At 44.6% G+C, this 13,488-nt stretch overlaps 1 protein-coding gene across 3 annotated transcripts in view; it reads right to left on the reverse strand.

Moving 5' to 3' along the window:
• The window catches only part of FLOT1 (flotillin 1), a 791,904-nt gene that overhangs the window by 404,230 nt on the left and 374,186 nt on the right, over window positions 1–13,488 (reverse strand). For all 3 annotated transcript variants that reach the window (XM_044083297.1, XM_044083296.1, XM_044083298.1), the window contains exon 4: window positions 171–261. In XM_044083297.1, the coding sequence (XP_043939232.1) occupies window positions 171–261 (91 nt within the window). The remainder of the gene's footprint in view (window positions 1–170; window positions 262–13,488) is intronic.

Raw genomic sequence — 13,488 nt, forward strand, 5'->3', positions numbered from 1 at the left:
ATTTCTGAGAATCCATCCGGATGCAAGTATCTTGTGAATTTTATGACAAGCCAGCAAAATAACCAACAGTAACAATACAGATCTACAGGGCAGAAATATTGTGTACCCACACTTAACAGACTTTATATAGACAGTAAAGAGAGCAAACTGAAATACCAGTGGTGCAATACCTGTGCAATGCCAGTGACGGATATGGGGACACCGTGTCGTGTGTACACCTTCTCGCTCTTCACATTTAAAGTCAGTGTATTCAACGAGATTCTAAAAATGGAAAAAACATATTCACAGGTCACTGTTTGTGTTGCACCACAATTAGTAAAGAGTACCTGCAATAGTGAGTATTCAAATATTAAGGTGAAATTTTAACCATACATACCATAACAGAAACGGCACAATATCTCAAAAATTTACCCACATAAAAACAGTTTCTATCAGCTGTGTAATTACATTTGGCTGTTTTTAATGCCTCCACACCCCCTCTCAACACACCACTGAACATCTAGCTGACTTGTGTACTTACTCAACATTTCTTCCTCAATGGAGTAAAAATCACTTTAGAAGAAAAGTTAATACTTCACAAGTCTGCAAGTTCTTGGCTAGCTATCAAATTTCTCACTTCATGGAAGAAATAGTCATCTTATGTTTGAACACTGGTTGAATGAACTTATCCAACAATACATATGTTATTCAGGGAAGATACAGGACTCAGGCAAGAGTCAAAGTATATGTATATTACTTAGTGTTTTTAAAAAGTCAGTACTTTTGATAACATGAATTAGCAGTTTAAAGTGCTACCTACAAGACCAAGATGTCACACAGTAGTTAGTGGAGAAAATTAACAGGCAGAACATTCATTAGCAGGACAGGAATAAAGGCTGTTAGGAAGGAGGATTAATACTTTGAACTGTTAATGAGATGCTTCCTGTTTGTTAAGGCTACAGGGTTTGACTCCTTCCTCCTCCATATACCTACTGTGTGACTATTAGAAAGTCACTTAAGCAGACAGTGTTCCTAGCTCGCATTTAAAAAGAGACACCGATTCCAATGGGATTACCCAGTAAACAAAAGTTATGTACTTATTTATTTTACTTATTTAACATTTGTTTGCCAGGATAGTCCGGCTGGACAAGTGTCCGTTTTCAGCGGAGTCCTGGGGAGAAAAACTCCATAAGTTTACGGAGAGAAGTAAAATTTACAAAAAGAGACATTACATAGTAGCATACAGACTGTAGACTTTACAGCAGTTAGTATACAGTAAGAGGATATTATCCCTTTTGGTTGAAAATACAAGTGTACAAAACATACAATAAGAGTAGATAAGAACCTGGCAGAGCATTGCAAGATATTTCACAACTGAATAAGAGTATATAAGTGTTTAGGTTTCCATATATACATTCAAGCAAATATACATGTAAGACTCTATATATATATATATATATATATATATATATATATACACACACACACACACACACACACACACACACACACACACATGTAGATTATTGCTTACACATGGATAGGTATAGTTAAAGTGTGTTGTTTGTGTTGTCCAGGACAGATGGGGTGTAGAAATAGTGAGTGTATGAAGCTTTAGGGAGTTGATTACAGTTGCATAGATGGTTGGTGAAGAGGTATGTTTTAAGCAGCCCACACATTTAACAATCCCACCACTGCCTTTCCCTACAAGCCTGGTCAACAAATGTAAAATAAAGTAGGCTTTTGAAGGAGGATGTGGAGTTTTGTAGTCTGAGGTCAGGGGGAAGGCTGTTCCATATTTTTGCTATTTCATGGGCAAATAGTGATGCCCCAGAGTTGTTTTTGCATGTGATGGTTTCAATTAAGGTTTTATTGGAGGACTGAAGTTGTCTATTTTAAGTGTAGAAGTTGAGCATGTCAGTCAGGTCAGGGTTTTTCTTGGGATAGTACAGAATTAGATGAGCTAGGCCAAGTTGATGGTACCTTAACAGGTTGGGAAATTCAAGTCAGTGCAAGGCTTGTAGGGAAAGGCAGTGGTGGGATTGTGAATTGGCATTGGTAGCAAACCTAGTGATTTTGTTGTAACAGATGGAAAGTTTATTAAGGTCAGTTTTGTAAAGATTAGTTAGAATTGGGGATGCGGGCAGCCACGGTGGTGCAGTGGTTAGCGTTGCCGCCTCACAGCAAGAGGTTCTCCGGTTCGATTCTCGGCTGGGGTGCCTACTGTGCAGAGTCTGCATGCCCTCCCTGTGGTCGCGTGGGTTTCCTCCGGGTGCTCCGGATTCCTCCCACATCCCAAAGACATGTTGTAGGTGGATTGGACACACTAAAAAATGGCCCTAGGCATGAGTGTGTGCCTTCTGTGGAAGGTTGGGCGCCTGGCTGGCAACTCGACACTGTGAAACTCCACTGCCAATCATGAGCGGACAGGTGATCCGCTATGGCGACCCCATAACTGGGAAAAGCCAAAAGAAGAAGAGTTAGAATTGGGGATGGATAAAGTAGAGTAGATAGGAGATGGGTCCTGGGGATTGCAATTCGAGATTCGGTGGTTAGATAACTTTTACAGCGATAGAGGGAACCTAGCTTTTTGTGGATTTTAGTGATGGTTGTTGACATGTGCTTTGTGAATTTGAGTTGCTGGTCATAGTAACTCCTAGAAGTTTAGCCTCAGTGGCAGGGTGATTTGGATTTTGTTGGCAGAGAGTATACAGAAGGTAAGGTTGCTCGTTTTAGTAGAGTGGAATAGCATTAGTTGTGTTTTCTTGGGATTTAGTATGAGTTGTGAGTTGTTAAGCCAGTTTTTCAGAGTAGGCTTTATGGGCTTTTTGTTGGAGAAGTTGGATGCTGAGTGCAGAGCATATAAGAGTTGTGTCATCAGCGTATTGGACTATGTTGGCTTTAGAGGTAGCTGAGTGGAGTTGGTTTGTGAAGACATTAAAAAGAAGGGGTCCTAGGATTTATCCTTGCGGCACACCTAAGGAGGTTGGGAGTGGGGGGGGATACAGAGTTCTGCCATTTGACGGATTGCTGGTGGTTATCTAAGTAACTTTTAAACCAGAGTAGGGTGGGTTGTTAAGGTTGAGGTCAGAGAGACAAGAAAATAGTTTATTATGCGAGACTGTATCGAATGCCTTGGATAAATCTAGGAAGATAGCAGAGACTAATTTACCTAGACTCCTGTGTGTGTTGTTGGATTTTTGTCTGTTTCAATCATATGGGTTATTGGATCTGATCTCGTTGCTGATCCTGAAGCTTATCGGAACCAGAGTTCTGACTCCTCCCCTACCCATAATTCCTTAAGCTGTACCTCAAATGCTCAGATCGAGTTTCCCCTACTAGTCTGAAAAATTAAGAAAACTACCTAGTGGGAAAAACTTCCAAGACAAAAAGATATAATCTTGGTGATGTCAACTGGTTAATGAAAGGTACTTACACAATCCAGTGAGACTATGCACAGACAAGGAGCAACCACCCACTCAATTATCTCAAAGCCGTAGGTGACAATTTGGTAGTGGGGGGGTGTTTAAGTGGACCAAATTCATGCAACATGGATCTAACATTATGCTGGTACATAAATTTCGTATTCAGTGTAGTCAGTTTTCATCTATTCAAACCTATGGGACAGAATCCCAAGCGGTCAATCGGAGTGGTATCAAGGAATGACATTCCTGAACATGGTGGAGCCAAACGATGAGCATGATCTGGACTGGGTGTCCAAGTTATAGTGAGACACATAGGCGTGTACTGTTGACTAGGTGGCCGCAGCACAGATGTCATTAATCCTCTGCTGAAGTAGGGACTGCTCTGGTTGAATGTGCTCTTGGTTTATATGGTAAAGGTGAATGTTTGTTAGGATACACAAAAGAAATAAAATCTGAGAGCCATCTGGATAAAGTTACTTTGGAAATTCACTTTCCCAGCTTTTGTTTAGCAAAGGAAATGAACAATTGATCATCCTTTCAGAAATCTTTTGTCCTGTGGATATAGAATCTGAGCTGTCTATGATTATCTACCATATGTGGAGAGTATTCGCCATTGTTTGAGTACTTTGGAAAGAAAATAAGGTGTATAGATTGGTATAGATTAGTTTCAGATGCCACCTTAAGGATAAAGGATGCGTTAGTTCTGAGAGAAACTTTATCCTTGTGAAACAATAGAAAAGGGGGCTTTGAGGAGAGGGCTTGTAGTTCTGAGATCCATCTGGCTGACATTACTGCAACCAGGAAAATTGTTTTCCTGGTGAGGAATTTTAAGTCTGTAGTGGAAGTGGGCTCAAAAGGAGACTGGGTTAAAGCTTGTAACATAATGCTAATGTCCCATGGGTGTGCTGGGTCTCTAAAGGGGGGTCTCAGCAGAAAAGTACCTTTGAGTGAGGCTTTTGATTTTTAGACATGATATTGATTGTCGCCTCACAGCAAGAGATTTCTTGGTTCGATGCAGAGTCTGCATGTCCTCCCTGTGGTAGTGTGGGTTTCCTCCGGGTGCTCCTTTTTCCTCCCACATCCCAAAGACATGCTGTAGGTGGATTGGACACTCTAAATTGGCCCTAGGTGTGAGTGCATATGTGTGTCTGTGTGTGTCTGTGTGTGTCTGTGTGTGTCTGTGTGTGTCTGTGTGTGTCTGTGTGTGTCTGTGTGTGTCTGTGTGTGTCTGTGTGTGTCTGTGGAAGGGTGGGCACCGGGCTGGCACCTCGACACCGTCAAACTCCACTGCCAATCATGAGCGGACATGTGATCTGCTGTGGCAACCCCTAACCGGGAAAAGCCGAAAGAAGAAGAATAAGAATGGACATATCATTGCGTCCAATTTGAAAAGTGGAAATTGCAACTAAGTGTACCTTAACAGTTGTAAAGATGGAGCCTTTGTCAAACGAGATTAGACAAAAATTCAAGAATGGCAAGAACTGATGCTGAAAAGGGGTCCAGACCTTTGGAGTAGGCCCAAATTGAAAATCTCTCCTATTTACTGTGGTAAATTTTCCTAGTTGACTGCTTCTATGAGGTGGAAGGAATACTGACTACTACTGGGGGAAGCCTGGCATCTCTGGCTCTATTTAAAATTGAGGGAACCTTGTGGTTAATTTCATGCAATTTTGATCCGAAGGAGGCAACCTACATAGGTTAATTAATACAAATGGATATTGATCCAACATTCACTTCAGATTCAAAAAAGGCAATACAGATAGGCGAGTTAATAAGCCTAAATATTGATCCAACATCCATGCAGGATGTACTAGAAGAGGCCACAGGTAAGGAAAACACATCTATCTGGACCAAAACAGGGCAATGAGGATTACTCTGGCCTTGCACTGTCTTGCTTTCTGTATGAATTTATTCATTAGTGGCAGAGGGGAAATGGATACAGGAGACCCCGGGCCAATTGTAGACCACAGCATTCCTCACTTACTCTGCCTGTGGAATGATAAGGGCAAAATACCTGCTGCATTTGTTGCTTAGGTATGAGGCAAAGAGGTCACAGCAAGGTTGGCCCCAGTGACTGAAAATTGTTTGCATCACTGTAGGATTGAGGGACCACTTGTAAGGCATCAGCACTGTCCTGTTCAGATTGTCCTTAAGTACACTGGAGGACCCTGGGATGTGCTTTGCTATCAGAAATCATTATGAAGATATCATCCATTGCCAAACCCTAATGGCTTCTCGACAAAGGGAGAAATCCAGTCATACTTCCTATCTGCTGATGTACCATACCACAGTCATGTGGTTCATCTGTATGGATATCGCATTCTTGCGGAAGAAATCCTGAAATGCCTACAATGCTAGAAGGACTGCTCTCAGCTCTAAGACACTGATGTGAAAGTTGTCCTGTGTTGTCAACCATGAACCTTGGACCATCTTCCCTTTGAAGTGACCCCCCCCCCCCACTCACCCAACAAGGGATGCGCCCGTGGTCACCGCTGTGATAGGCACATCTGTCTGAAAAGAGCATCTTTCAATTACAGACGTGGATGTGATACACCAAGACGTTTTTTTTTTTTTTCCAGACCTGCGTAATCTGAATTTTTGACTGAAGAAGGTGTATGGATTGAAATCACTATACTTCTAAGGTCCATTGCAGCACTCTCATGAAATATCTTGCTAATGGTATAATTCGAATTGTGGATGCCATGAGACCCAAGAGATGTAGAATTAACCTCACTGGTGATATTGGATGGTGTAGTACTTGAAGAGTTTTTGGCTAAAGTGACTGGACCCTGGACTGGGGGAGCCTGACTATTTGAAGTCTGGTATTTAGGTGGCATCCTATGTAAACTATACTCTGAGATGGAGCCTGCTAACTTTTTGGCAGGTTTATGGAAATTCCTAGTTATAGAAGCTGCTAGAGTACATGATCCTTGCGTGTGATGAGGAGATGCTAGGTGGAGGCAGCAGTAAGAAGCCAATCATCGAGATACTGGAAGACTTGGATCCCCAGTAGGCCCAGGTACGCAGCTACTACTGTCATGATCTTGGTGGACACCCTAGGGGCCTGTGGTGATACCGAATGGCAACTCCCTAAATTTAAAATGACTGGCTCTCAGCTGGAAGCAAAGAAATCTCTTGGAGTGCTTCATTATTTTGATATGACAATAAGCATCCTGGAGATCTACAAAGCATATCCAATTGCCCTTCCTCAGAAGAGGCAAAATGGACAACCATGACCATCCAGAATTTTGTCGGTCTTACAAATTGATTTAGTTGGCTGAGATTCAAGATGAGTCTGAAATCTCTTGTCTTCTTTGCTACTGAAAAGAACCTGGAGTAGACACTGGACTCTTAACTGGTTAAGGGGGACCAGCTGGATTACTTCTTTTTCTAGCAGCTTTGAAATTTCTATGCTTGCTAAATCCCACCAACTGGGTGGAACATCAGGGACTTTCTCTACTTGTGGAGGGAAGAAAAAGGGAACTGAATAACCTCTGGATATAATTTTTAACACTCTTGAATCTGATGTTATCATGTGTGAGGCTTGAGAGTACAAAGAGAAGGACCCCCCCCCCCCCGAATTGCTTCCAGAGTGCAGCAGTCAGTCAACTGTTCAGGAGTGATGAAAAGTCTTTCTCAGAGAATTGGGCATGAAAGCTTTGATTCAGCGGTCTGCCTCTTGGGAGTCGTCCATTAAAATTGCTTCTCTCTTCTATGGGGAGGTCTGTCACCTTGAAAGTCATGGAAAGAACTCTGATTTGTGGAACACAGTCTTCCCCAATCTTTGATTCCTACAGAAAGTTCTTTGCAGGATAAAGAAGTGCACTTCTATTTCAGAGAGAGTCTTACCATCTTGTTGGTTCCTGGTGAGTATATCCTTGACTTTTGGTCCAAACAAGGTTGAAACATCACAGGAGACATTGATAAAGAACGACTTCTGCAAAGTTATAAAGTCGCATCCAGGTGTGATGACGAATGATTATGCCAGTGCCTGCTGCTCTGGATGTACAGTACAGTTGTGTCCACTTTCTATAAATGTAGATGTTCGAGTGTATTCACTGTTGCAGTCATCACCTGTGGGTTATCCCTGCTGTGGTAGCCCTCGGCCGGCCCGAATACCAGAGTCAGTGTTTTTCTGTGTCAGCTGCAGTCACCTGTAGACTGACATCAGGTCGTCAGTACTATACAGCATGGCAGCTGATGCCATTACATCAGTTTTTCCACGCCCTAACCAGTCAGAAGACCCCGGAAATATGGCCAAGTGGTCCTGGTGGTTAACAACCACCCCAAGAAGCTTACGTCTCCCTAATGAAAGAGGATATAAGGGGAAGGAGGGAGGAAAACCAGGACTGCAACAATGAATACACTCTAACATCTACATTTATGGTAAGTGTACACAACTGTACTATGTTCTTCATGTTTCACTGTTGCAGTCATCACCTGTGGGAGAATTCCCAAAGCTGAGGAGAGGGATAGAAGGATTAGAGACCTAGGCATGGGTAAGCACGCCCTGGAAAACTGCAGAGGCAAACCCTGCCCTAGCCTTAGAGAAGAGAGGAAGGGGGTAATGTTTTGTAAAGATGTGGACCGAGGTCCAGGTGGCAGCTTCCAAGATGTCCCTGGTGGGAACTCCTCTGAGGAATGGTGTGGAAGTAGAGGCTGCCCTAGTGGATTGGGTACGAGTAGACTTAGAGGGAGGTTTCCCATGAAATCTGTAGCAGAAATGGATACAGTATGATATCCATTTGGAAACAGTCTGTTGGAAATGGGCTTCCCCTCTGCCCCTTGGGCAAAACTGACAAGAAGTTGGTCTGTTTTTCTGAAGGGTTTAGTATGGTCCAGGTAGTATCTGAGCTGTCTGTGTACATCTAGAGAGTGCAGAATATGTTCCCCCTTGTTTTGAGGGTTAGGGAAGAAGGAGGGCAGATGAATGAGAGTCGCATTAGATACCACCTTGGGCATAAAGGAGGGGTTATTCCTAAGGGAAACCCTGTCTGCATGGAAAATGAGAAAGAGCCCAATGGCCATCAGTGCCTGAAGTTCAGAAAACCCTTCTGGCTGAGGTGATAGCTAGCAAAAAAGCAGTCTTCCAAAAGAGGTATTTCAGTTCTGCTGAAGCAGCAGGTTCGAAGGGTGGTAGTAGCTTTTCCAAAACATAATTTAGGTCCCAGGCTGGCGTGGGAGGCCTTTTGGGAGGTCTGATATTAGAAGTCCCTCTGAGGTATTGTTTAATCAAAGGATGAGAAAACAAGGGCTGGTCTGTATTAAAATGAGCTGAAATGGCTGAGGTGTGGATTTTAACATAAGAGAAGGAGAGGCCACTACTGAGTAATTCCGCTAGATAGTCCAGGATAAGAGGGACAGAAGGTTGTGAGGAAGTGGCCCCTCTGGACTGGTTCTAGGAGCAGAATCTTTTCCATTTCTCTGCGTAAGATTTTCTGGTGCTGGAACTTCTGGCCTCTGTGATAATATCTAGGACCTGCTTACTTAGCAGCAGCCCCTTGATTACCTTGGGAGTATCAGCCATGCTGATAGTTTGAGAGAATGCAAGTCTGGGTGCAGCATTTCCCCCCCCCCCCTGCTTGAATCAAGAGGTTTGGGATCTGGGGAAGCTGCCTGGGAGGCTGAGGTGTCAGGCTGCGCATCAAGGGGTACCAATGTTGTCTGGGCCAATCTGGAGCAATGAGGATGGCCTTGGGTCCCTCCTCCCTTATCTTGACGAGTACCTTGGGAATAAGAGGCAGAGGAGGGAATGCGTACACAAAGAGGGAGTTCAAGGGGAAGGTCAAGCATCCACCTTCCATGCTAGGTGGTGATACTACCTGGTACAGAATTTCTTAAGCTGGTGGTTGAGGAGCGAAGCAAAGAGATCCACCTCCGAATTTCCCCAAACTTGTGCGACTTGCAAAAAGATCGTTTTGTGTTGCTGCCATTCGTGGGGGTCCAGTAAGTGTCTGCTTAAGTGGTCTGCCAGGGTGTTGTTGCTCCCTAGTAGGTATTGGGCTATTAGGTGTAATCCCATGGAGGAGGCAGTCAGACAAAGGTTCATGGCTAGCCTGCACAGAGGGTAAGATTGTGTCCCTCCCTGCTTGCTGAGGTACCACATTACTGTGGTGTTGTCTGTTTTGATAAGGAGAATCTCTGGCCTGAGATGGGGTTGGAAGGATGTCAGAGCCTTTTGCACTGCCATCATTTCCTTCTGGTTGATATGCAAGACAAGGTGTTGGGCATTCCAAAGACTATGGGAGCACCTGCCTGCTAGGTGGGCACCCCAAGCAATGACTGAGGCATCGGAGGTGATGGTCTGCCTAGTAGGGCAGATTATGAAGCGAAGACCCTGGTTCTTGGCACAGGCCCTGCCAACTACAGAAACTCGGCTCTTACACAGGGGATCAGAAGGAGAGAGGTCTTTAGAGGCTGTGAGTGTTGACACCAAAGGTTCTTTAGATACCATTGAAGTTTCCTCATGTGAAGCCTAGTCAGAGGGATTAGAAGGATGCAAGATGCCATGAATCCCAAGGCTTGCAGGGACTTCCTCTTTGTGATGTGACCTTTGGATGCCAGCTGGGTAAAGTAGAGAGGCAGGAAGCCCTGCTTTTCTGGAGAGAGGAAGGCCATTTTGGATGCTGTGTCCAGCAGTGCTCCTAGGAAAATGATCCTCCTAGAGAGTGCTTTGATTTCTTCTCATTGATGGTGAACCCCAAGGAAGTTAGGAAGGTTTTGACAAAGTGGAGGTCCTGGAGCAGCATTTCTTTGCACTCTGCCTGAATGAGGTAGTTGTCCAGATAAGGGTAAATCTGTATTATTTCTCTATGGCTGGGGCCAAACATTTGTTGAAAACCCTGGGAGCAGTAGACAAGCTAAAGGGGAGAGCAGAGAACTGAAAGTGCTGTGAGCCTGCTCTGAAATGCAGGAATTTCCTGCAGGACTCCCTTATAGGGATGTGGAGGTAGGCATTTTTTAGGTCCAGGGTCACTAACCAGGCATTTTTTGTCAGCATAGGCAGTAGCTGGTGCAATGTTAGCATTTTCAATTTGGTGACCACAAGGGAGGTGTTCAGAATGGACAGATCCAGGATGGGGTGCCAAGTACCCTCCTTTCTGGGAACAAGGAATAGTTGGTAATAAAAGCCTTTGCCTGTTAGATTTGCGGGAACAGGTTCTACTGCCCCCTGGGATATGAGAGTTTGGACTTGTTTTAATGCCTTTGCCCACTGATTTGGAGGCAAGTCTGGGTACCCTCTGGGAACAGGGAGTCCATTGAAAGTGAATTTGTATCCCTGAAAAATGATCTTTAAGACTTAGTGGTCCTCTGTTACACACAGCTAATTTTCTTTGCAGAGGGACAGTCTTCCTCCGAGCTTTTGGTGGGAAAAAGGAGGGCAAAGGGGGGAGTGGGAGTCATTGAGAGTTTCTTCCATAGAGGGATGGCTTAGAGCTCCCTGCCTTAGAGGCATACCTGGTCCACTGTTTGGTTCTTTGTTGTCCCTGGGATAGGGACTTGGGTAGCCTGCCCCTGTCTGCTAGGGGCAGGAAAGGACCAGTGCTTAGAGGGAAAATTCCTGCTGAATCCAGGAGGTTGAACCTGAAAAATATTTTACTGTTTGCATAGATTTTGCTTTGTCTTCCATCTTTTTAAACACATCTCATAGGTTCACAGGTATGTATTAGGCTAATGCCCTTGGAGCCTTTACAAACCTAGCCCATAGGATTACCCTGGCATCGTGCCACCCAACCTTAGTTTCCAGTGCTTCTGTCAAGTAGAGCCACTGGAGTGATCCCCAGGGTGAATTTTCTATTTCCCATTCACTCATCAAGATTTCTCTTTAAGAGGGCCAGTGAGGTGCTCTGTTTGACATGTATGGCAAGTCTATTCCATAGCACGGGCAGTCTCTGGGTTATGAACCTGTCCCTCCAGCACGTTCTGTTTATTACGTTAATGAGGTTGAGGTCTCTTCTGCTTTTTCTCCAAACAAGCGGTCTTTATCCAAGGGTGCATCAATTAATTTGACTTGGCATAATCAGGCAGAGGTTGTTCCTTCAACCATGCATGTTTCCTAATGACAGATCCAGACATTGCTGCCCTTCTAGAGGCTTCAAATGCATCATATCCACAGTGTAAAGAGTGCTTTGCCACTTGACATGTAGAGTGCAATAAATCCGCTAACTCCTTGGAATTGGCACAGTCAGGAAAGGCAGAAATTTTTTGCTTTAATAGTTCCAAAGTGTGCTGTTGATATTTTAACATATGGAACTGACAGCTGAGAGTTCTGATAGCTAAGGTTGCAGAGGTGTAAACTTTTTTACGCCACCTGTCCAGAGCTCTGGCATACTTATCAGAAGGTGAAGGATTCTTTGCAGAACTAGCCCTGGCTCCTTTAGGTCCCTGTGTAATGACCTCCGGGTCTGCAGCAGGATTTCTGTACAGGTATTTGTGAGAGTCTGGTACTCTGTAATACCGGACTGGTTTACTGGGAGCAGGGCATCAGGGACTAAACTTGATTCATAGAAAACATCATCCACCACTTCTAAAATAGGGGGGGGGGGTGGCCATGGGTCTTTGCTGGGGCAGGTCTAGAAATTATCTTAGCCTTTTCTTAGACTGAGAGAAATCCTGAGATTCCCATTAGAAATGTTCCCTGAGGGTGTGGAGGGTTTCCCCAAAGGAAAGGTCTTCTGGTGGGGAGGCAGAAGGGATGGATTCCTCTGCATCGGAATCCTCAAACAGTCAGAGGTTGTTGTTCCTCTTCAAAATATGAATAATCAGATTCCTCAGGATCTTGCTCTGTCAATAGTTCAGGAGAAGGATGTCTTTTCCTTTTAGATGTTGTGGCTTGACTGCCCCTGATAAAGGAAATAAGATCCTCTACCACCTTAAGCATTTGGGCCTGGGGTGGAGAGGCGGGAGTAAGATGGTGGCTAGAGGTAGATTTTCTAGGGGTGGCTTGGCTTCTAGGCCTAACGGTATTCATCGGTCTGAGAGAAACGGTGGTCGGGTGTGAAAATGTTAGTTTCCAACTAGAATCGGTAGTGCGAAAGCCCTCCTCGGAAGCTGGTGCCTGCATCGCACCTCTGGACCCAAATGAGGCAGAAACCACCAAAGGCTCTGAAGACGAAGATTTCTGCGGTATACCGGACTCCGAACGGGTCTTGGTAGAGGCCTGTGTAGTTATCGCATCAGGGGCTACGAAAGTGCCTCACTGAATTCTGGAGAACTGATGACCTGCTTAGCGGAAGAGTCATTGGAAGGCTTAGCCTTGTGTGGTCTGTCTCTATCTTTATCCCTCATTTTTTCAGAGACTCTACAGGACTGTTGGCTGACAGACGCCATTTATGAAGACGGAGGACGAAAATACCTGTCAACAAAAAGAGCTCTACGGCGAATGGTTCTCACGTTAAAGAGGGCACAGAACCGGCAACGTCGTAGTATGAGACTAGACAAGTGACGTAGTATGAATGGAAGTCTTGGTGTGGGATCTGCTTTCCACAGGTGAGACAACTGTTAACTTCACGGCAAGAAAGACTGATGTAATGGCGTCAGTTGCCTTGCTTTATAGCACTGACGACCTGACATCAGTCTACAGGCGACTGCAACTGACGCAGAAAGACACTGACTCTGGTACTCGGGCCGGCCGCGGGCTACCACAGCAGGGATAACCCACAGGTGATGACTGCAACAGTGAAATATGAAGAACATCTTCTGCTGCATTAGAGAAAAGACGCATGGCCACAACAGAGGAGGTTTTAAGGGTGGAAAAGCTGGGAGTCCACTGTTTTTTGAACATCCATAGGCAACACCCCACAGAGTGAGTGACTTGGTGATCTCTTTAGTCAAGTCTGTCTTGTTAAATGGGCTAGGTAGTTCAGTGATCTAATGGCAAAAGTCGCTCATGCATAAGGCCACTTCCAAAACCTGTCCACAGCTCAAGATTCTCTGTTGGGGGGGGGGGGGTGAACATATGAGCTTTCTTCTGATAGCTCTTACTTTGTGGCCACTGCCACCACCACTAAATCTAAAGGCAGACTTTTACTCCAGTGCTTCCTTTCTGCTGGTGCAGATAAACATACTGTTGGCTTTCTTCAGT

Source organism: Protopterus annectens, chromosome 9.part0 (assembly GCF_019279795.1).
Source record: "Protopterus annectens isolate FY-2018-M chromosome 9.part0, PAN1.0, whole genome shotgun sequence".
Classification (NCBI taxonomy): Eukaryota; Metazoa; Chordata; order Ceratodontiformes; family Protopteridae; genus Protopterus; species Protopterus annectens.